General features: G+C 45.2%; 1 protein-coding gene across 1 annotated transcript in view; it reads left to right on the top strand.

Moving 5' to 3' along the window:
- The first annotated feature begins 3,375 nt into the window (after positions 1-3,375).
- LOC144683674 (diacylglycerol kinase eta-like) overlaps positions 3,376-25,510 on the top strand; it is a 207,596-nt gene continuing 185,461 nt past the window's right edge. Inside the window, exon 1 of the mRNA XM_078546935.1 lies at positions 3,376-3,726. Coding sequence (XP_078403061.1) covers positions 3,541-3,726 — 186 coding nt within the window. The 5' untranslated portion in view covers positions 3,376-3,540. The remainder of the gene's footprint in view (positions 3,727-25,510) is intronic.

Raw genomic sequence — 25,510 nt, 5'->3', positions numbered from 1 at the left:
CTTAGAGTGAGTGCAACCAAGGTTCATCAAACTAATTCTTGGGTTGGAGGGTTGTCCTACGAGGAAAGATTAAGTAGACTGGGCCTTGATTCTCTGAGTTTAGAAGAATGAGAGGTGATCTCATTTAAACAAACAACGTTCTTACAGGGCTCAACAGGGTAGATGCAGGAAGGATGTTTTCCCTGGCTGGGGGGGCGGTGGGGGGTTGTGGGGGATTGTGGGGCGGGGGTGGGGGGGGGGGGGGGTAGTCTAGAACCAGGTCTCAGATTAAGGGGCAGGCCATTTAGGGCTGAGATGAGGAGGAATTCCTTCACTCAGTGGGTGGTGAATCTTTGGAATTCTCTGCTCCAGAGGGCTGTGGAGAATCAGTTGTTGAGTATGTTTAAGACTGAAATCGATAGATTTCTATATATTAAACACATCAAGGAATGTAGGGATAATGCAGGAAAATGGTGTTGAGGTAGAAGATCAGCCATGATCTCATTGAATGGTGGAGCAGGCTCAAGGGGCTGAATGGCCTTCTCCTGCTCCTATTTCTCATGTTCTTACACTGATCAGCTCCCAAATATAATTACTGCAGGCCCTGAACTTCATCAGACGTTTGTTGCTGCATAATCCATAACTTTGGTGGAATTGTGGGGAAAATGTTCACTTGAATTTCAGCAATGCAACAGCATACAGGCCAGCGAAGTGTCTTGCCAAATACCCTTGTCTGCCCAGTTGCCCTTTATTCATTGGTATGGCACATGATTATCTTCCCACAGTGCCACCTGTGATTTCCTGCCCATTTTTTTGTGAGCGTTGTGTTCTGACTTTCTGATATGTACAGCTGCCAGGCGAGGCCCCCAATGCGCTCTCATAAGATCAAACCTTTTATCTTTGTCTGCATCCTCTGCACTGTCTATTCTAGTATCATCAGCTGAGGTGACATATTTTGACATCAATATTGATTGATATAAATTAAAAGCAACAGAAACAAGAACTGTCTCCTGAGGGATTCTTACACTAGAGCAAACTCTCCACTAATTAGCACCATCCCCCCCCACCCTCTTCCCCAATCACTCAACCACTCCCCAGTATCAACCCAGATAAGCTGGTATCTCACCTTTGGGTCAGAAGGTCATGGGTTCATGTCCCACTCCAGAGACCTGAGAACATAATCCAGGCTGAATCTCCAGTGCAATACCCTGGATGTGCTGCACTGTTGGAGGTGTGGTCTATTGGATGAGCCATTAAACCAAGGTCCTATCTATCTTCTCAGGTGCACCTAAAAGACCCCAAGACATTATTTCAAAGGAGAGTAGGGGAGTTCTCTTGGGTGTCCCGGCCAATGTTTATCCCTCAACCAATATCACTAAAACAGATAATCTGGTCATTTACTTCATTACTGTTTTTTGGGAGCTTGCCTTGTGCATCTTAGCTGTTATGTTTCCTACATTACAGAACTGACTACACTTCAAATGTACTTCATTGGCTGCAAAGCAATTTGGGACAACCTGGGGTTCTGGAAATCCCTATGTACATGCAAATTCTTTCATTCTCCCATGCAGCTGTCCTGAATTTCATCTTTCACTGTCCAGCAAAGGCAATTTAGGATTGGAGTGCCTCTGGAATCTGCATGACCTGGAGGTCAAGGGAGCTTAATGCCTGACATTGCCGGTGCTGAATGGTGGTCTGTTACGGGAGAGTGGAGAGGTGTTCCAGGGAGTTACAGACCAATTCACTTAACATCTGTTGTTGGGAAATAAGTACAGTCTATAATTAAGGACATAATATCTGAGCACCTTGAAAATGTTTCAGCTGATCAGAGAGGACCAACATAGATTTGGGCAGAGTAGGTGATGCCTGATAAACCTGATTCAATTTTTTGAATAGGTTACTGATGCAGTGGACAGGGGAATATCTATTGATGATGTTCAGATGGATTTCTAGAAAGCATTTGAGAAAGTCTCTCAAAGGAACCTGGTAGCCAAAGTTGCATCTCATGGGTTTGAAGACTAGTTATTGGTCTTGGTAGGAAATTGCTTGGGCAGTAGGGGAGAGAGATTAAGGATAATGGGCAGGTACCCTAATTGGCAGGATGTGACTGATGTTAACTAAGGTTCTGTGTTTGGGCCACAATTATTCATCATATTTATTGCCGATTTAGACAATTGGATAGAAAGTTATATATCCAAGATTGCTGATGACACAAAAATAGATGACATTGAAAACAATGACAATGGTACCATAACATTAGAGAAAGATAGCAAGACATTAAGCAAATGTGCAAAACTGCGACAAATGAATTATAGTATAAGCAAATGTGCGGTTATCAGCTTTGGATCAAAAAATAATAAAACAGAATACATTCTAAATGGTGAAAAACTGGAAACAGTGGAGGTGCAAAGAGACTGATGGGATGATGTACATAGATCATTAAAATGTCATGGACAAGTACAGAACTAGAAAACAAGGAGCAGAATTTGTGCTACAGCAATGTAAAACCTTGGTTAGAGCACATCTGAAGTGTTGTATGCAATTCTGGGCATTACCCATTCAGGAGGATATACTGGTCTTGGGTGTTTTCTGTGGATTGTTTAATGCATTTGGCAACAGTTTGTATTTATATAGTACCTTCAACGTCATAAAACATCTCAGTATACTTCACAGGATTGCTATAAAGAAAAATTGACATAGAGATAAGGTGACATTAGAGCAGGTGAGCAAACGACTTGTCAAAGAGGTAGGTTCCAAGGAGCATCTTAAAGGATGAAAGATACATGGTGCCAGAAACGTTAGCGAGGGAGTTCCAGAGCTTAGAGCCTGGGCAGCTGAAGGTGCCATTGTCAATAGTGGAGTGATTAAAATCAGAGATGCTCAAGAGGCCAGAATTAGTGGAGTGCAGATATCTGAGAGGATTGTGGGGCAAGAGAAGATTACAGGAATAGGGAGGGGCAAGACCATGGAGGAATTCGAAAAAGAAAATGAGGATTTTAAAAGTGAGGTATTGCTTATAGGAGCCAATGTATCAGCGAGCAGAGGGGTGATGGGTGATAGCAACTAGTTGAGAGTTAGGACATGGGCAGCAGAGTTTTGAATGAGATTAAGGTGGGAGGCAGCAGGACCTGAATAATTTTTTTTAAAAAGCAGCCGCCAGTTTCCCTGACCTGTAACTAACCCCGTGTGAGAGAGGATAGGTGATCATAACCAACATTTTTGAATCTTGTGTCATTAATCTGATAAAAGTCTCCATTATTTCTGCTGCCTTTGGGCTCCCTTTACTATCTCTCCAATGTTGTATTGATCGGGCCCGCTTTTGGTTACATCTTTCCATTCTCTGACGGCTAGGACATGCAAATGATTGTTTGGTCCCCAACACATCCGCATATGAGTGATGCAGAGAGAGAGGGAGCCTGCAGTCAACGTGAGAGAGACACAGAGCTGTTCCTGAGCCAAAACAAACTGCAACGCGTGTGCCTCTCCCGCTGCAGTCTCAGCTCGTCCTTCTGTGCATGGAGCACTCGGAGGGGGTGAAGGGCAGAATCGGATCCTCGGACCATGGCTGAGAAACTGCACCCAGACATGTGCATTTCCCGGTATAACCGCGAGTCAATTTCCTCGCTGGACTCGGACAAGTCGGTTCATCCCGAGGTGGGAGACGAGTCCTCGGACAGCGATGGAGAGCAGGAGGGTCCCCAAAAACTGATCCGGAAAGTGTCCACCTCCGGCCAGATCCGCAGCAAGGTAGGTGACCCTAGGGGTAAATGTGACCCTGGGGAGCTAATGTCATCTGGAGAGGGTAAACATGACCCAGGGGTGGGGGGGTGAATGTCAACCTGAGGGGGTAAATGTGACTTTAAGGGGGTAAATTTGACTCTGAGGGGTGGGGGGGGGGCGGTAAATGTGACCCTGAGGGGGCGAATGTGGCTCTGGAGGGTAAATGTGACGCTGAGAGGGAGAATGTGATCCTGAGGGTGTGAATGTGCCCCTGGGGTTGAATATAACGCTGGGGATAAATGTGACCCTGAGGGGGTAAATGTGACTCTTGGGGGTGAATGTGTCTCTGGGGGTGAATGTAATTTGGGTTCCTGCGGCTCTCGCTGCGGGTTTGGAAATGAACCCAAACCGGATTCGAAGTTAAGGTACAGATTGTGAACGGGAAGCTTGTCCTGGTCTAAACCCTCAGTGTCCGGTATTTCGGAGCTGCACCTGACCATCTCGGCCCCTGCCTCAGATTCCGGCTTGTTGCTCAAGCATTAGCGGGTCATTCAGTAATTCGGGGCAAATAGTTTTTTAGCATGAGAAAGGGAGTGAGGAATTAATTCACACACAACATATAGACATGAGGGAGAGGGCAGAAAGAAAATATAAATCGCGAGGAAACAGAGGGGGCAATAGACAGGGGTCAGAGAGTGTACAGAGAGAAATATTGAGAGAAGGCATCGAGACAGACGGGGAAATGGACAGATGGCAGAGAGAGAGAAATACAGAGGAAGAGCAGTTAGAGAAGGCTGAGAGAATTGTAGAGAGTGGACAGGGTTAGAGAGATAGGGAGAAATGCAGAGGAAAGAGAGAGTAAAGAGAGGTAGAGGTCAGAGAGAGGACAGAGACAGTGAAATACGAGACAGGCAGGTAGCAAGCAGGTTGAGTTCAGAGAGAAGACAAACAATGAAATACAGAGAGGAGATAGCCAAAGAGTGGGAAAAGAGGATAGAGAGGGGGAGAAAGAAATACAGAGAGGGTCTAGAGAGATAGAAGGTACAAAGAGAGGGATACAGACACAGGAAGAGAGACAGAGAGAGAGAGAGAGAGAGAGAGATGGAAAGGGCGTAGGGAGGTGAGTAAAAGTTTGACCTGGCCGGTACCCAAAGATTTTTTGGTAGCAGTTGGACTTGTGCCCTAGACTCAAGGGCAAGCTGATGGTTGGTAAAAAGAGGTGCACACAATCTGTATATCCCCACGTAGGCAGTGAGAGTGAATGGTCTTCCTATCTGAAGGCTTTATTTTGTCATGGGTTGCACTGAAGGTGTGTTTGTGTGAGAGTGAAAGTGTGAGTGAGTGTGTGTGTGTGTGTGTTTGTGAGTGAGTGTGTGCATGTGACTTTGTGTAAATGAGTTTGTGTGTGTTTGTACATGTGTGTGTATGTGTATGAGAGTGTGTGCGTATGCGAATGTTAATATGTGTGTGTATCTGTGTATGTGAGTGTGTGTGTGTTTGTGTGTGGGTGTAAGTGTAAATTTGAGTGTGTGAGAGAGTATCTGTGTGTTTGTGTGAGTATGTCTGAGTGTGTGAGTGTGATTGCATGTGTGTATGTGCACATGTGTGTGTTAATTCATGAGTGTGTTTGTGTATCTGTGTGTGTGGTTGTGTGAGTGTTCGTGTTTGTGCACGGGTGTGAGTGTGAGTATAAATTTGAGTGTGTCTGTATGTGTGAGAGAGTGTGTGTGAATGTATGTATGTGTGTGTGCATGTGCGTGTGTGTATGTGTATGTTTGTGTGGGTGTGTGTGGGTGTGTGTGTTTTTGTGTGTGTCTGTGTGCATTTGTTTGTGTGTGTGTGTGTGTGTGTGTGTGTGTCTGTGTCAGCTGAAAAGGGGAACATGCCAGTTTGGCAAAGATCACTCAGAACCCAAAACATCAACATTGACCTAAAAACCCACTCACACTAACACTGACCCTAATAACCCACTCACAATAACACTGATCCTAATAACCCACTCTCACTAACACTGACCCTAATAGCCCAATCTCATTAATACTGAGCCTAATAGCCCACTCACACTTACACTGACCCTATAACCCACTTTCACTACAACTGTCCCTGTTGGTGCATTTAAAATTAGTACTGACCCAAACACATTCTCGGCTGTTTCTTTAACAAAAACCCCTTTTTGTCTAGTTCGGTCATCAGCCTGCTTCACTACACCCGACCATGTAATTATCTAGAATCCAATAGCGATGGGGTCAGGAGCCATCCCTCTAGTCCCACCAAATTACAGTGACCCAACGGATCTCAACCCAGTATACAGAGCATCCCAGCCTGATGTCCACTCACCTGGACTCTGCTTCAGGGATAAAACCTTGCAAATCCTGACTCATGGAGAATGCAAGGCTACTACTGAGCCAAGACTCACTCCGATGCTAATCATTACGCATTCGTAATTATAAGCTGCGGATATACTGCTTTAAGTAACTGCAGTCAATAGAAAGGACTTACGTTGGGAGGTGAATCACTTCAATGTTGACAGCAGTATCTGACCATGTGAGTCCTAAATTTTCCATCAGTGCGGCAGAGGAATGTGCTGACATGAAACAACCTATCAGAGACTTATTTATTTCAAAGCTCATAAATATCAATTTGAAGTGCAGGCTCGATTAAAGGCATAATGAATGTAATTATCACCTGTAACTATTGACAGTTGCAGGGGTGTTAGGTTCTGATCATTGACAATAATTTTATGAGACAATTTTGGGAAAGATGATTGTGGAAGAAGGCTGGGACTGAGACCTATCCTTTGTCAGAACTGCAGCCCCACCTGGATTCAGTGTACAGATGTAGCAAGGACCCCTCCTAATGTAGGAGCCAGCACTCTGTGTGACACTGTGAATCATCATCTATAATGGGAATGGAATGGTTAGGGTTGGAGCTAGGGCCTTTGAGCTTTCAGATTAATACCTGTGAACCTGCAGTGTTCTCTTTGAATCAAAGCTTGCCAGTTGGCAACATTTTGTTTTGCTACTGCAGCAAAAGCATCCACAGGCTCTGATATTGAGTGCAAAAGCAGCTTATTCTGGAAGTGTGGCATATGCACTGTTTGAAAAAGCACACAATGACAGGACTTCATGAGGGCAGTCATTACCTTCCTAAATAATCAGCTTGCCATAGAATATAGGCTGTGATTGGTCTATAACTGTCTTGGGAGTGTTTGATGGGGACAGTGTAAAGGGAGCTTTACTCTGTATCTAACCCTGTGCTGTACCTGTCTTGGGGGTGTTTGATGGGGACAGTGTAGAGGGAGCTTTACTGTGTATCTCACCCCGTGCTGTAGTTGCCTTTGGAGTGTTTGATGGGACAATGTAGACTGAGCCCTACTCTGTATCTAACTCACTTAAGCTGTCTATATACCTCTCTAGACTCTTTGGGCAGAATTTTGCCCTTGGCGGGTGGGCAGGGGTGGTCAGGAAGCCGCCCGCCGCCCGCGATCGGGACCGGACCGCAATTTCACACTGGTGGGCCAATTAAGGCCCACCCAGCATGAAACATGAGCAGCAGCGCTCAGCACTGCCTGTGCGAGGGGGGGCGGGGAGGAGGGCGAGCATGCCGAGCGCAAACTACACGCATGTACACGAGTGAGTGCTTCACAATCTCCCTGAGGCAGAGAGCTGCCTCAGGGAGGTGAAGTGTTGCTAATAAAAGAAAATAAAGAAAATGAAAATGTAATAAAACATGTTCCCTCATGTGACTCTGTCACATGAGCAGGGACATGCTATTAATTCAATTTTAAAACTTTTATCTTTATTTCTTGTTGGAAAGCTCATCCCGCTCTTGTATGAGGTTTCCAAAAAAATGCAAAGGCCTCTTGGCCTTTTCGCCCACCCGCCAGCCATTAGGTTGGACAGGCAATGAAAAAATTAATTTAATTGATTACTTAACGGCCTTAACAGACCGTTTAATTGTCGGTGGGTGCGCTGCTGACTTCGGCGCACGCCCGCCAACCGAGCTATCGCGTGACTGCGTGTTGACATCGGCACGCTCAGTCGATGTCAACGTGCATCAGTTCACCCTCGAGGGTCAGACGCGCACCCGCGCGCCAAGCGAAAATTTCTGCCCTTTGTGTCATCCTCACCATTTGCCTTCCCACCTATTTTTGTGTCATCCGCAAACTTGGCGATAGTACATTCATTTCCCTCATCCGAGTCATTAATATATAATAAATAATTATGGCCCCAGCATTGATCCCTGTGGGACTCCACTAGTTACAGATTGCCATCCTGAAAATGCCCCCCTTATCCCAACTCTCTGTCTTCTATTAGTCGGCCAATTCCCTATCCATGCTAATATACTACCCACAACACCATGGGCTGTTATCTTATTAAGTAGCCTTATGTGCGGTAACTTATCGAATGCCTTTTGGAAATCCAAATATATTACACCTACTGGTTCCCCTTTATCTATCCTGCTTGTTACCTCCTCAAAGAATTCTAATAAATTTGTCAGGCATGTTTTCCCCTTCATGCAGCCATACTGACTGTATTATGATTATATTATGCGTTTCTAAATGCTCTGCTATTACATCTTTTATGATAGTCTCTAACATTTTCCTAGTGACAGAAGTTAAGCTAACTGGCCTATAGTTACCTGTTTTTTGTCTCCCTCCCTTTTTGAATAAGGGTTTAACTAGCAATTTTCCAATCCTCTGGGACTTTTCCAGAATCTAAGGATTCTTGGGAGATTACTATGAGTGCATCCATCTCTGTAGCTACTTCCTTTAATATCCTAGGATGCAACCCATCAGGTCCATGGGACTTATCGGCCTTTAGCCCTATTAGTTGCCCTAGTACTTTTTCTCTAATGATAGTCATTATATTTATTTCCTTCCCCTCTTTTTCCCCTTGAGTATTTAGCATTTTTGGAATGCTGTTAATGTCTTCTACCATGAAGACTGATGAAAAGCATTTAACTCCTCTGCCATTTCCTGGTTTCCCATTATTATTTCCCCAGCTTCATTCTTGAAGGGGCCTATGTTCACTTTGGCCTCTCTCTTCCTTTTTTATATATTTAAAGAAACTCTCACTGTCCGTTTTTATATTACTTGCTAGTTTACCCTCAAAGTTTATTTTCTCCCTCTGTTTTTTGATCATCTTTTGTTGGTTTTTAAAACTTTCCCAATCTTCTAGCTTACCAATAATCTTTGCCATGTTGTATGTTTTTTCTTTCAATTTGATACTATACTTAACTTTCTTGGTTAACCATGGTTCGTTTATCCCCTTCCTAGAATCCTTCTTCCTCAGTGGGATATATCTTTGTTGTGAGTTATGAACTATTTTCTTAAACGTCTGTCATTGTTCACCAGTGCTAAACTCCTTTCCCAGTCCACTCCAGCCAACTCTGCCCTCATTCCTTTGTTTAAGTTTATTTAAGTTTAGCACAGTTGTTTCCAACCCAACTTCTCACTCTCAAACTGAATGCTAAATTCTATCACGTTACGGTTACTGTTTCCTTTGGGATCTTTTACTCTGAGATCATTTATTAAACCTGCCTCATTACACATTACCAGATCCGAAATAGCCTGATCCCTGGTTGGATCCACAACATATTGTTCTAGGAAACTGTCCCGAATACATTCTATGAATTCTTGCTCATGTCTACCTCTGCCAATTTGATTTTCCCAATCTACATAAAGATTAAAATCACCCATGATTAATGTATTGCCTTCTTTCCATTCCCTCATTACCTCCTGATTTAGTCTTGGTGCTACAGTATAGCCACTGTCAGAGGGCCTATATACTACTCCCACCAGTATCTTTTTCTCCTTGTTATTTCTTACCTCCAGCCATATGGATCTACATCTTCCAATCCAAGACATTTCTTGCTGTCGTACTTATCCCATCTCAAACTAACAAAGCTACCCCACCACCCTTTCCTTTCTGCCTGTCCTTTTGATAAGTCACATACCCCTGAATATTTAGTTCCCAGCTTTGATCTCCTTGTAACCATGTCTCCGTAATGGCTATAAGATCATACCCATTAACCTCTTTTTGTGCCGTTAATTCATTTATTTTGTTCTGAATACTACGTGCATTTAAGTAAAAAGCCATTAATTTTGCCTTTTGACCATTTTTTATCCCTTTGACCCTATTTGCTGCTTTTTTTAAATGTTTGTACACCTTGTCCCTTCCTGTCACACTCTGGGTATCATTACCTAAATAGCTGCCCTCCAATCCTGTCATATTCTTTTGCTTTGTAAGCCTATGTATCCCCTCTCCAGAACCCTACCCCCCCCCCCCCCCCCCCCCCCCACCACCACCCCCAACCGGCTATTTAGTTTAAAGCTCTCTCTATAGCCCTAGTTATTTGATTTGCCAGGACGATGGTCCCATTACAGTTCAAGTGAAGCCCGTCCCACTGGAACAGCTCCCTTCTACCCCAGTACTGGTGCCAGTGCCCCATGAACTGAAACCCATTCCTCCCACACCAATGATCTCATGCTGTATCCTTGTAACTGTATTGCTAGCCTCATGCACTGCTCAATGTATCTCATCCATACCAGTTACCTACCAGCAATCTCTATCAATCACAACTTGTACATGTTCATGGCTTCACCTCACCCTCATACACTTAGCACAGCTGGAAGCCTCATATTCACATTTCACAGATTGCACACACTGCCGGTAATTACACTGTGACTGCCACTCGACCCAAACACATTGCATCAGACACAATGGCACCCTTTCTTCCAGAGCAAAGATGGAGCAGAGCCTAAGGGAGCAGTTAAGAAGAAGGGGGACAGGCATGACTGTGGGACCTCACCACAGTGCAGGGGATGGTGGTTGAAGCAGCCATTGCTGAGACCATGGCCATGCAACAACTGGGCTGAAACAATTGAAGATGATGGTATCCTCATACATAAATCTTCTCTCACATCCCACTTCTTCCTCATCGCACAATTTCCTCTGATTTACAGGCTTCATAAAGTGTATGCATGAACCTTTTGCTTCCCTCCACCCCCACTCCACAACCCTACCCTGGTGCCTTGTTTCTTTCAAATATCCAAGGCCTGCAATCTGTCCGCACGATGTTACAAGAACAAGATGTGGAAGAGCAGGAAGAGACTGATGAAGAAGAGACACCATATGAGCATATGAATTAGGAGCAAGGGTAGGCCTTTCGGCCCCTTGAGCTTGCACCACCATTCAATAAGTTCATGGCTGATTTGCTTGTGACCTCAACGCCTCTAACCTGCCTACTCTTTGATTTCCTTGTTAGGTAAGAAACTATGTACCTCTAAACCATCACTAACTCTCACACAAACAATCACCAACTCTGACACTAACATTGTGGTTAATTTAAAGAATGACTAATAGGTGGAATCTGCACATGGTGAGACACCAGGTGTGAGCAGCCTATAGCTAGGGCAGGAGACAAGGGGAGTGCTAGCTCACCAGAGGGCAAGGCCACACACAGTTTGTTGCAAAGGTCTCAGATTAGCACCTTAATCAGGTGACATTACAGAAGAAGGCTCTTGGTTATGCATATTGGTTTGTCAGAGAGGCCTGCAGTCCACATCAAGGAGCATGGACAAGCCTGGCACTTATTTGACACGGATCTTTGTGTAGAACTTGGAGCCCATCTTTTTCAGTATGGAAGTGGTGGCCCACTCAGCACATTTGTGGAGCCAACTGCAGTGTCTGACAGCCAATATCTCAGCTTTCATTGCAGCAAAGATGAAGCCACTCAATGTCTGGGTGCTGCAGTGAAGCTCAGACTGAAATCCTGCAAGCTTAGCTTATTGCTATGATGTCTATCAAACAGCCAATTTCTACTTCAATGCTATCATGGCTATCCATGCAGGAGTAATTTTAGCTTTTGTAAAATCCACATATAACATACACTGTCTCAGCCCAATCTACTAGTTCCTTCACCTCCACAAAGAAATGCAATAAATTGGTCAGACCTGACCTGTCACTCATAAACCCATTGCTGCTTATCACTAATTATCTTAATCCCGCAAGGTGATCGCTTTTGAGATTCATCATCATTGGTAAAAAGTTTCTCCAAAATTGACATCAGACTTATAGTTTGGAAAATTAACAGGTGATCCTTGGCCCCATTTTAAAAAGAGGAATCATACTTTTGAATCCTCTGGGATGTAATCTGCACTCTGTTGAGCTCTTCAAATTATTGATCAGAGGAATTCACAGTTTACTGGGTTAACTGCTTCACAGGCGTGCAGCTTTATCCACCTTTGATTCCTGCAACTTCTTTAGAATAGTCTCCCTGGCGATATTAAATGTTTCTCCTTATTGCTATCTTCACGTTTGCTACCTCTCCTTTTGGATCCCGGACAGACCTATTTATTTATTTCGCGCTTGTATAGTCACAGAGTCACTCAATAGCCTTGTCAGTGGCTAGATGGAGTTCCTTAAGTTCTTCAAGTTTAGTAAGTGGGCACTCCTCGATAGGAAAGCCCTGCCTTCTGCTCATCACATGAACTCCCACCACTGTCAAGGCCCAACTTCGCTCAAGCCCTAGTGAAAATTCTCTGTTTCAAGATATGGAAATGAAGAAAGAACTTAAATTCTATAGCCTGGTTTATGACCTAACCACATCCCAAAATGCTTAAGCCAGTAAAGTACTGTGGAAGTGTCATTACTGTTGTAATGTTGCAAACACAGCAGCCAACTTGCATAGCAAGATTCCACAAACAGTAATAGGATACATGACCAGATAGCCCTGTTTGAGAGGTAGTTATTAGCCAGGACATTGGGAGAATTCCCCTGTTGATCTTGAAAGGTTTAGGGAGGTGCCATATGACCTCTTAGGTCCACCTGAGATGATAGACAGGGCCTCAGTTTAACATCTCATCTGAAATGCAGCACCATTAATTGTGCAGCACTAGAGTATCAGTCTAGATAGGTGGGCTATATTGTCAAGAGTGTGACTTGAGCCTATGCCCTTCTGATTGAAAGGCAAGAGTGCTGCTAACTAAACCATAGTGACACCTATGAGTGGCTCTCTATGTAGAATTCTAATCCAGCATTCAGGTAAAGTAGAATGATCTCTAAGAGTACGTTCCATTGCCCTGTGCAGAGCTTTCAGCTTCTGTTTTTGAGTTATTCCCTGTATATGTTGTCTTCGCTTTGCATGCGTCAGGGCAGGAAAACCAGAGGCAATTGTTGCTTAACAAAGCAGTTGATAACATCAGCAGTTGCTGCAGACCACTAACTGAAAAAAAAGTTCCTTTAGAGGAAATAAGAGGCAGTTTGGGAGCTTGGCTGCTGGGTTTTAATCCTCCCTCCTGTCTCCCTGAATAAGTTGCTAAATGTTTGTAACAGTTCAGTTACTGCTTATATTTTACATTCTGTCAGTCATTAGATTTTTACAAAATGCTTTTTTGAGAACAATATCTACTAATTTCTCCCATAGGTTGGTAAAAGAACTGCAGCAAAAATAAGCATTATTTAGCTTAGGAAAAGGACACCTCACCCATGCCATCCCCTGATTACAGGTTCTCCCACGGCAACTCCTCTAAATTCCTTGTCCTTTTGGTCCACAATTTTTGTCATTAACTCTTTTCCTGCCCTTGGGGTGCTGAATTGTAGCGGGGTATGGCTTTTACGTAGAATTGCATTGCATTAGCAGGCCATTAGGCCAGAGTCTCCTCCCACTCTATTTACTTCATCTATTTGACTCAACCACTCCCTATGATAGTGAGTCCCACATTCAAACCACTCTCTGGATAAAGACATTTCTCCTGAATTCCCTAGTGCCTATCTTATACTTATGGTTCCAATCTTTGGTCTCCCCACAAATGAAAACATCTGCTCTACGTTCTACCCTATCTAACACCTTCATCAGGTGACCTTCCAGTCTTTTCAAGAGAAAAGAGTCTCAGCCTGTTCAGTTTTCTGTCACCGACAACCTTTCAATGCCTTGAACCTGACTGGAAGTGTCATCAGGCTACTCGACCATGGCGTTTCACAGCTTAAGTCAACCCTACCTGGCCACACATGCCCTTCCAACAGAAAATAGATGTATCTTTCTCATATGTGTCCAAATCCAGGGTTTAGTGGATAGTGTCTAACCCAGTGTACCACCAGTGTCCCCAACAGTTGAAGCAAAGACCTACAGATCCCACCAACCTGAACACAGCGGGCATTGGTGCTGATTGCAAAACTCTTGGATTCAGTGGCTTTGTGCCCTCTGCAGTAATCATGTCCAACTCCAGTCCAGATTAACGGGAAGGTGATGGGGGACCCTCACTCCATTCACTTCAAATCAGCCTCAACCTGTTTTCCTTGATGGTGATACATTTGTGATACATGGCATCCTCCTGTTGGGATTTCCATTGCCTGATTGGAGGCTGCCAGTGTGAGGGTGGAATGTCCTGGCAGTGCCATAGTGGGTTGATCTTAGTGGGTACAGCATCCATAAGATAGAATCAAGACGCTCATTGAAGACATCCATTGAGACCAAGACCTTCAGGAGATAAGAGCTGGTCCTAAGCTGGAAGAAGAGGAAGTCGATGCCAGGGCCTTCCTCCACTGGGGTGCCTAGTGTTAGGGTGCCTAGTGTTACCTTTTACATGGCAACCCCTGGAAGTGATGGGTGGGTGAGGGGAATGAGAGCAACACCTCCTGATTCGGGGTTTCATCCCCTCTGCAATTTACATGAAGCTGGTGGGGAATTAGGTTTTTATTCTTTCATGGGATGTGGGCGGCGCTGGCAAGGCCAACATTTGTTGCCCATCCCTAATTGCCCTTGAACTGAGTGGCTTTCTAGGCCATTTCAGAGGGTACTTAAGAGTCAACCACTGTATGGTGTTTGGTGGTGCCAGCAGGAGAAGGAGGAAGGAAATCCTGGGCCTTTTATCTAATATTCCTTACCTGCAAGTACATGATAGAAATTCTGTCACTGGATGCCTGAAGTGGAAAGTGTTAAATGTTCTATATTCTAGGCAAATAGAATAGAAAAAAAAATCACCATTATTTTTGAAAGGATTATGACCTGTTTCTGATTCTGGGCTCAATCAAATTATTGAACTTCTGGCAGTATTCTCCCTGTTATCCACTTGTATCTTCAGTGAAAAGGCTGCTGAAACCCTGGAAAACAGGCTTGGAATCCTTCAGAAATTCAATCCCCCACCCAAGTTATCTCTTTTACCTCGTTAGGCAGTTTCTTTTCCCCCACATTTGTAAAACTACTCCTCATATTGTTGCTGGCATAAGGAGATTTAAGCAACCTCCTCCCTTACATGTACACAGTATGTAACATATAATAGGCTATAATTCCCTCCCATCTGGTAGTGATCGAACCATAGGTGTTTCAATGTCGGTTCCTGCATGCACCACACATAACACATAAAGGATGAACTGCATTGTCTCGCTCTAGTTCTATGTGACCCCTATTAGACTCTCCATGTGAAGCAGATGAGCTGTATACAGTGATGACAGCACAGGAATGACATTTGAGAGCAGGCATTTGTTTAACTGGTGTTGTGGGTGTATAAAACTCATCTATTGCTCAGATAAATATAGCACTGAGGGAGTGAGGTGCCCGGGTATGGCTATCATGTCAACTTGTTCCAGTGGATCTATTCCTGACCAATGTTCCTCCCCAGTATATACATCAACAAGACTGTATATTGCAGAATGGTTGATGTGATTGTCTATGTAGCTATTTTCAATGCATTTGAAGTAATAGGTGTATGAATTGCTTTGAGATATTTATAACAAGCCATTACATAAATCCCAGTTTTATTATATAACTAGGGTACAAATACAATGCACATACATGGCTGTTTGATTAGTCTATTCTGGGATTCCAGCTTCGCTTGGTATTGAGGGGTGATCGAATTGAGGGTAGGGGTACAGAGAAAGCATTTCTTCTGGTCGGGGAAACTGAAAAAACAAGTGGACCTAACCTTAAAATTAGTGCCAGGCCATTCAGGGTTAAAATAGGGAAATTGTTTCACACAAAGGGTAGCAGAAATGTGGAAATCTCTCCTGTAAAATGCTGTAGACGGTGCAACAATTGGAGCTTTTTAAGGCAGTGATAATTTGTTAGATAAGAATATCAAGGGATATGGAACTAAGACAGGAAAATGGAGTTGAGTTGAAGATCAGCATGATCTAATTGAATAACTCAAGGGGCTGGATGATGTTCTCATATTATCATGAGTCACTGGAAGTGACATCCAGTCTTTCACCTTACGGCTGAAGCAAATCAGTTGTGCTAGTGACTGAGATTGTTTTTGGGATTTGCCACTCATTTTGAAATAGGTTTCTCTTGTGCCTTTATAGAGGAATTTCACTCTCAGCTTGAAATTGTGCAGTTTGCTGTTGCATAACCAGCCATAGAACAGGTCTCAGGATAAAGGATAAGAGATGAGGAGAATTTGTTTTCATTCAAAGGCTTGTGAATCTTTGGAATTCTCCAACTCAGAAAGCTGTGGATGATCCATTATTGAATATATTTAAAGCTGAGATAGACAGATTTTTGGTCACTGAGGGAAGCAAGGGATTTGGTGATCAGACGGTCAATGGAGTTGAGGCAAAAGATCAGCCATAATCACATTGAATGGTAGAAAAGGCTCAAGGGGCTGTATAGTTTACTTCTGTTCCTTTTTCTTATGCTGTTATGGAGCTGCCTGGGAGGTGGGGTGGGGCAGTGTGATTAACCCCTCCTATTGAAAGTTTCCTTCCCAAACACACTTCCTTCACTTAATTCCCGCAAATCCACATTGCACCATCCCACAACACCTGTCGGGTATCCATCATCACACTGTCACATTTTTCAAATTTCAGCTTTGTCCATCCAAGCCTTTTACTCCTACTCACTGCAGTTACAATCTTGGTCAACATTTTTTATCTGTGCAATACAGGTTTTGTTTTGTGAAAGGGCACACTGATCTAACAGTGGATCTTAGCAACCGTGTGGTCTGATCTCATTTGTCAAGCAATTTGGCATTGGCTTCCACTGGTGTGTACAATAGTGCCTCATTCAGGAGGTGGCAGCAAATTTCCTGGACTCAGTAATAGTCTCTCATAGGCCAGCTAGTGCTCTTGCTGAACTGGAATGGAGTACGTTGAAGAGTTCATCAACTGTTTAGTCAACTCACCTCAGCTATTCAATAGCTCTGGGTAGGCTGTCAGGCAGATAACAAGTCATCGTGTTCATTCTATTCTGCCCTATCTGACATGACACCTGAATGGCCAAATGCAGGGAAACCAGGTATAGCTGGAGAAGCGTTTTGATATTATTCAGAAATAATCATTGGAAAATATTTTTACTGCACATATTTTCAGTAGGAAATGGGGAACACTTCGAACATACAATGTCAACCTCTCAATACTTTATCTTTTATGTTTGCCAGTGTTGTAGTTGAGTTACTCTGTTAAGGACTCTTGCACATTCTGGAACATTTTTTCTTTGGACAGGTACCTGCTCTTTCGTTGACCTTGACTGTAGTCTTCAGTTAGAATGTAATTTTCTTCTAAAGCAGGTTTGAAGAGTATCAAGTTGATATCAGAGTAGATGCCCGGCTTTTGTTAAGTGTGTCAGAAATTCCCCATGCCTTTACAGGTGTGTGAGACAGTGTGAGACAGAGCCTTACAGATGAGGAGAGCCTCAAATTCTACCGTTGGTCTGTCCTGAGTCAGCAGGGACATCACTGATGCAGTGCTGTGATTGACCTCCATTTTTTACAGTTGAAAGGGTTTGTTTAGACAGCTGAGCCCATTATGAACGCTTGGCTGACTTTCAAAATTTGGGAACCGCTTATCTAAGCAGGAGATTGTGTATGCAGTTTGAGTGACAGTTTTAAGAGATTATTGAATGATTACCTGTCTTTGATGTGATTTCTGAATAGATGTTCATTTGTTTTTACAACTGAATGACCACTTGAGGGACTTTAACCTTTTTCACTGGGTCTGGAGGTTTTTCAATATGAATGTTTGTATTTTTGAATGACAGCTCTATTGTATTGTTTGAAGGCTACTTTTTCATGTCCATTTCAAAGATTTGCAATTACTATGACATAGCTCTTAAGGACTGTACATAGCGGATACTGGATGAGTGGCTATGGAGAATACATATGGGAGACATGGATGGAATTTGAAGAATATGAGGGACATGGAATGGGCATGGGGAATATTACAGGGCATAGGGGATATGGGTTGTCATGGATGGGGCATTGGGTATTGGGGCATGGAAGGGGCATGAAATATGAAGGACCATGGAGCAATGGAGGAGCATGAGGGTATGAAGGGGCATGGAGGAGGATGAGGGGGTGAGGGTAAGGGTTAGGGGGGGCTTAAGAATGATGTTGGAGAGCTGGGGCCGATGTCCCAGTCAACCAAGGTGGGTCTTCTAACCAGCCCACCTCAACACCCGCTCTCCGACGCTGCCTCGGGTGTCAAGAAACTCCTACCCTATAAACCAAGATTTCCAGGAGACAAATATATGGTAGGAATGGGCAGAGGTGACAGGCTGGGCTTTCTGTAGTCAGGAAATGGCCTGACCCATATTTCCTGAGCCCAACACGAAAGTTCAGCCTTTAGTGTATTATTTGGTAAATATTGCCTTGTAAGAGCAAGTAGGTTTAAGTTAAATAGAACCAGCATTCATTAGACAGACTGGAGAAATAAATAGTCTGAATTTCAGATGAGATTGCATCAGACTTCAATGAGCAGGAATGGCATTTAAGAAAAAAATAAGGAAACAATACAAGAAAATTAATAATGGCGGGAGAACAAAAGGATTAGAAAGAGGCAGGGGGGGATTACCAAAATAACTGTACACCCTCAGTAGACAGTAACCTCAGAATATATTTTTCAATTCACACAGGTGGGAAGGAAATGTATTTGTGTGAGATGGCAGAGCACGCAGGCGTGTGGTTTGAACCCAGTCTTTCCACTTCTCATGACCCAGTTTAAGGTCTATTCCCCCTCTCTCTAGCACCTAGGGGTAACATCTGATATAATGCACACTATTTCTAAGAAAAGGTATGGAATTGATATAGTTTCTTCCTCACCTTAAGACTTCCCAAAGCACACTACCGTCAAGGAAGTGGAGTCACAGCTGACAATGTATGCACAGAAAGATCCCACCAACAATAACGAGATAACGGGCCAGCTAACCTGTTTTAGTGGTGTTAGTTGAGGGATAAATATTGACCACGACACTGGGGAGAACGCTAGATTGACTCCTGGAATGAGAGGATTGTCATATGGTTGGAGGTTGAGTAGAATGAGGCTATAATCACTGGAGTTTAGAAGAATTAGAGGTGACCTTGACAGGGAGATGCTGAGACGTTGTTTTGCCTGACTGGAGAGTCTGGAACCAAGGGCCATAGTCTCAGGAGAAGGGGTAGATCATTTAACAATGAACGGAGAAGGAATTTCTTCACTCAGAGGGTTGTGAATCTTTGGAATTCTCTACCCCATGAAGCTGTGGCTGCTCAGTTGTTATGTATGTCAAAAGCTGAGATAAATAGATTTCTGGACTCTAGGGAATTAAGAGGTTATGGGGATTTGATAGGAAGGTGGAATTGAGGTCTAAGATCAGCCATGATTTTACTGAATGGCAAAGCAGGCTTGAGGCGGCCCTATGGCCTACCTCTGCTTCTATTTCTTATGTTCTAACTCCTATGGTCTTTTTCAAAATAGTTCTACAGGATCTTTTACATCCACCTTAGAGGGCAGACAAGGCCTTAGTTTAACATCCCATTTGATCTGAAAGACAGCAACTCTTACAGTGTAGCATTCCCTCGCTACTGCACCGGGAGAATCAGCCTGGGTTAGCTGTTCAAGTATCTGGATTGGAACATGAATCCACAACTCTCTGACTCACAGGCATGAGGGCTACCAACCAGTCAAATCTAACGTGATTTATGGTTCCTTATTAACTTGCTACAAGATGTATGAAAATTAAACTGAAACTAAAATGGAAAATAATACAAAATGAATGTAGGAAGTGTGATGGGGAACTGGAAAGGGAGATTAGAAAGGCTAAAATAACCAGCAGATAGTACACAAGGAAATGATGTGCACTTTTAAAAATATATAGGGCAGGATTTTCCGGTTGGCTGGCGGGCCCAGGAGCAGCCGGGAAACAGCCCATTGCCCGCGATTGGCCCCCAGCAGCGATTTCACGCCGGCTGGCCAATTAGTGGCTAGCCAGTGCGAAAGGTGTGCTGAGAAGCTCAGCACTGCTGGGGTGGGGCAGGAGGAGGGCAAGCGCTGAAGTCAGCACAGGCATAGGGGAGCACACATAGGAAGCTCCCTGAAGGCAGAGATCTGCCTCAGGGAGCTGAAGTATTTTAAACCAAAGAATAAAGTTTTTACAATTCCGTAAAAAGTGTCCACACAGCGGGCTCACTCACCTTAACATGTAGAGTTGAAAAATTCTGCCCCCAAATTTTAATTTTTTAAAATTTAAAGACGGAAATCTCATCCCACCCGTGCATGAGGTTTCCTCAAAAATCCAAAGGCCGCCTAGCCGATTCACCCGCCCGCCAAACTTAGCGGGCCGACAGCAGCGGCACACTGGAGGAACGTCCATGGCATGCTGGGTGTGTTCTCATGGACATGGCTCTGTTACAAAGCAGCCCACAGAAGTTGGAAAGACACCGTTGATGCTCACAATGGATGATGGTCGAAGGGGTGGGAGAGGAAGGTCTAGGATTGACTGGGAGAAGAAGAGGTGTCGAGGGGGTGAGGTTGGGAGGGGGGAGAATGAAAGTGTTGGGGGGCGAGGTTGGGAGGGAGGAATGTAGGTGTCAGGGGCTGAGGTTGGGAGGGGGGAATGAAGGTGTTGGGGGGTGAGGTTGGGAGGGGGGAATGAAGGTGTCGGGGGGTGAGGTTGGGACGGAGGGAGGGAATGAAGGTGTCGGGCGTGAGGTTGGGAGGAGGGAGGAAGTACAGGGAGGAGGGGGCAATGGGGGAAGAGATGGCAACTGGGAGGTAGGTGTACGGGGGTAAGGGAAGGAGACCAGGGGGAGGGCTAAGTGAGGCTGTAGGGTGGGAGCATGAGGGTTCAATGATAGCAGTAGAAGGGATGGCGAGGGTGATTGGTGGGGCCTCGGAGGCAGACACGGGCCCTGGAGATGGGAAGGAGGTCGGGGAGGTTAACGTGGATGGGGTGGGATTTTCGGGAAGGAAGGGAACGTGCACATTCACCTAGACATCCCCAAAGGAAAAGGGTTCTGGCTGGTAGGTCACAGAGGAGAGGTAGGAGGTGATGCCAGGAGGGCCAACAGGGATGGGGGAAAGGAAATGAGTGTCTGGGGGAGGGGAATAGATGGGGGAGCGCACAAAAAGCTGAATCATGGCCATGCTGTCCAAATCGAAAGTGGAATGAGAGTCATGGTGGGCGAGATCAGGTGCTGCATGGCAGTGTGATCCTGCATTGGGTGGGCAGAGATGCAGGTCAGCTAGATAGACAACTGAAAGTGAACCCCAGCAGGCAGCACTGAAAATGCTCAGGGCATTGAGGTGAGAGTGATACGGGAAGGATCCGTGTGCGTGGGAGAGTGCATGCACGAGGCTCCGAAAGGCCCTGCCATACACACTTCTCCCTCCAGAATTGCTCATGGCCCAGCTGCTTCCTCTGCGGTGACAGAGGATGAGGTTGAAGGGCTCACAGGCAAAGGGGACTTGGAGGGAGAGGACAGCCTCTGAGATTCCTGAGTGGATGACCCATGGGTGTCCAGCTGCCGACCCTCCTCTCTTCAGGTGCTTGAGTGTCCCAGCTTGACTCGTTGAGAGAAGGAGCATCTGAAAGGATGTTGAGATGCCCTGTTTCCCTCTCGCGTTGCCACTGCAGGAACTCACCCATGGCTTCCGCGATGGAGTGCACGTCTGTGCACAACTCCGTGTTTTGCTGGACCAGAGTCTCCATGGCATCTGCCATCCTCCCCATGGAGATGCCCATACACACACACGTGGGCACCACTTCATCAGAGAGCAGGTGGACACACTCCTCTGACTCACGTGCCACTCTGCTGAGGGCTTCCAGCAGCTGTGTGTGATGTTTGCATGCCAGGATGAGTTGGAAGGCTAAATCCAGAGGTTCGCCATCTGACTCGGACCTCACAGATGCCTGATCCCCAGCAGTCTTTCAAGTGCTGGGGATCTCACACAGAGCTGCCTCCTACTGCTTCGGACATGAGTACATACGGTGACCACCAGATTGTGAACCCGAACCTGCTCTAGATCTAGGTCCCACCGAGGTGTGTCTCTGCGCTGGTGCAGGATGTGGGTAAGCGCTGTGACGGGTCTTCCAGACTGCTTATTTCCAGCTCTTCAATGGAGGAGGTGTCCTCTTGGCTGGAGGTGAGGACGTGGTTGAAGATGAGGGATTGGCTGGCTGAGGGTGTCGGTCGCTTGGCAGAGCTCCTTGTGAACCAAAATAGAGATAATTAGTGCATAGCAGCAGAGTCAAAAGCAGGAGAGAGAGCACTCACAGTTACATTAAGGGAGGGATGATGTGGTGCAGGATCCTCACGAGGGTGTTTGCCGCAGACCTCATCATCACCATAGGCACGGTCCACATCCTCACCAGTCAGCACGATGGCACGCTCCTCAAAGTGAGTGAGGGGCCTAATTTTGGCCACTCCACCCTGGTCTGGGACTTCTTCTTGCTGATGTGAGCAGGCTTCTCCTGCATGAAAACAGATGGAAAGAGTGTGAGCAGGACACATGGCACAGCCTGGAATGTTTGTGTGGTGAGCGGAGCTATGGATGGGATGAGGACGCAAGCTCCAGAGGACATGAACCTGATGGAGATGTGAGGGTGTGTGTGAGAGTTAGTAGTGTTGGCCCTTGAGGTCTGAGATCCCTGTGGATGTGTGATGGGTTTGTGAGTGTGTAAGTTGAGAGTGATGAGAAGAGTGAGTAATCCTGCAGAATGGATGAGACCATTCATCCTGTAGTGGCACTGGGTGGCTGTCCTCTTTCGCAGGGCATTGGTGCTGACTACCACTGCCACCGCCTCCCATGCTGAATTGGAGGTGTTGCTGCCCATCCTGCAGCCAGAGTCAGGGTACAGGGCATCACAGCGAGCCCCCACGACATCCAAACGGCGCCCCTGAGACACATCATTGAACCTGGGGGCTGCAGTCTTCTTGCCTTTTGGGGCCATGCAGCACCCTTGGGCTGGAAGCACTAAGAGGTGTGCATGTGGCTGGACTTTAAGTATGGCGCCTAGTGTGATGAAGCAGCGAGATGGTTGCGTGGCGGGCGAATGAGAGCCCAGCCGCCATGGAAACGGCGTGTTTCCCGGGAATGCATAAGTAATGCAGCGGGTTTGGGACATAAGTGCCTGAAAAGCCGCCATTGCACCGACGGGTAAAATATCGTGTTACACACCGCTACCACACTTAGTGCAAATCTGTAATGATTCCGCCCAATGTCAAGCCAAAATATTTTCATAGGGCATGAAGGCATAGACTCAGGTTTATGAAGGCCAGATTGTGACCTAATTGTAGAAAATATTTCTTTACAGAGTGTGATTAACATCTGGAAGGGTTTTCAAGGAGACTAATTGAGCACTAGACTCTGGATGAACAGCTGGATGCTGTCATTGGGAAATGATTGGGTTAGTATTGTTGAAGGACAAAGTCAATTGGGCTGAAGAGCCTCCTTTATCTGAACCAACATTGTTGGAATGTTGAGTGTTACATACAAAGCATCATAATTGCAAAGCTGCAATTACTGCCCTTATGGTCTGTAATTTATCTCAAATTGAACATGAGAGGTATTCAGGAATGAAAGTGCATTATTTTTGGCTTGGATTTCCATAGTTATTTTATCCCAGTTGGTCTTCCTGTAAATTGACTAAACTGTCCTCATGATAAATGCGCCTCACAAGGCTGCAATTGCCAACTTTGCTGTCACATCCAGATAAATTAATGGCTGCTCAGATGCAACTATGTGAGGTGTTGGTGGTACTTGCAGGAAGATTTTGGAAATGGAATGCCTGTAATTTTTGGTGATTTTAAAAACAAACTTACTTGAATAGACTTGGTTACGTCATAGATTTAGGAGATTTGATTTGTGGGTTGCTGAACAGGAATTCTTCTACTTATTATTGGCTATTCCTTGCTAGTGAGGATGATTGTCTTCCATGAGTCTGAAGATGGGTGATGAGGCCGATTCTGGATCTGCAGGTTTTATGGCACGTAGGGCATTTGTTGTCATGTGGGATGTCTGTTCGTGTATTATCAGTTCAGGTCATGACGCGTTCCTTTCACTGTTTTCACTTTTCTTCTTCATTTTGTCATCATTGGGTCTCAAAAAGCTGGAATTCTTCCCACAGACTCTGCGGCCATCTTGTTCAATCCAAGACGATGGTTTCCCAGGAGTTAATGTCAAGGTTGTATTTCTTCATGTTAGCTTTCAATTCATCCTTGAAGTGCTTTTTCTGACCCCTTCTGGTGCATCTACCCTGACTGAACTGGGAGGAGAAGACCTGCTTTGGGAGCCTGGTATCTGACATCCAAACTATATGACCAACGCAATGAAGCTAATGGTGGATGATCATAGCCTCGATGCTTGTGGTGCCTGCTTGTGAGAGGACACTGATGTTGGTGCATCTGTCCTCCCACTTAATATGTTAGATCTGCCACAGGCAGCGTCGATGGGATGACTCCAGTGCCTCGAGGTGCCTCTTATACATTGTCCATGTTTCAGCCCCATAGGGTAATGATGGGATCACGACCGCATGATAGACCATGAGCTTGGTTTCAGGTTTGATGTTGTGATCTTCAGACAAGATCACAAAAACTGTGATTAAAAACTGTGACTACAAGAGCAGGTCAGAGGCTAGGAATCCTGCGGCAAGTAACTCACCTCCTGACTCCCTATAGACTGTCTACAGGGCACAAGTCAGGAGTGTGATGGAATATTCTTCACTTGCCTGGATGAGTGCAGCTCCAACAACACTCAAGAAGCTTAACACTATCCAGGACAAAGCAGCCCGCTTAATTGGCACCCCATCCACAAACATTCACTCCGACACAGAGTGGCAGCAGTGTGTACCATCTACAAGATGCACTGCAGAAACTCACCAGTCTCCTTAGACAGCCCTTCCAAACCCACACTGCTACCATCTTGAAAGACAAGGGCAGCAGGCACATGGGAACACCACCACCTGGAAGTTCCCCTCCCAGCCACTCACCATCCTGACTTGGAAATATATCGCCGTTCCTTCACTGTCGCTGGGTCAAAATTCTGGAACTCCCTCCCTAACAGCACTGTGGGTGTGCCTACACCACATGGACTGCAGCGGCTCAAGAAGGCAGCTCACCACCGCTTTCTCAATGGAAAATTAGGGACGGGCAATAAATGCTGACCGAGCCAGTGATGCCCACATCCCATAAATGAATTTTAAAAAACACGCACTTTCTCAAGTGACCAAAGGCTGCACCAGCAGGCTTCAGGTGATGCTGGATTTCTTCATCAATGTCAATCTTCTGTGAAAGACAACATCCAAGGTATTGGAACTGTTCCACATTTGCCAGGCACTCATCATGAATCCTAATCAATGGGGCTGGGGCAAAACCATAATGCAAGTTATGTACAGGCCTCCGAACAGTAGTTAGGATGTGGGGCACAAGATACACCAGGAGATAGAAAAGGCGTGTAAGAAAGGCAAGGTTACAGTGATCATGGGGGATTTAAATATGCAGGTAGACTGGGAAAATCAGGTTGGTAGTGGATCCCAAGAAAAGGAATTTGTGGAATGTCTACGAGATGGCTTTTGGGAACAGCTTGTGGTGGAGCCCACTAGGGAACAGGCAATTCTA

The sequence above is a fragment of the Cetorhinus maximus genome, chromosome 8 (genome assembly GCF_964194155.1).
Source record: "Cetorhinus maximus chromosome 8, sCetMax3.hap1.1, whole genome shotgun sequence".
In the NCBI taxonomy this organism is placed as follows: Eukaryota; Metazoa; Chordata; class Chondrichthyes; order Lamniformes; family Cetorhinidae; genus Cetorhinus; species Cetorhinus maximus.
The sequence above is the reverse complement of the archived record's forward strand: the minus strand, read 5'-3'. Positions and strand labels throughout refer to the sequence as shown.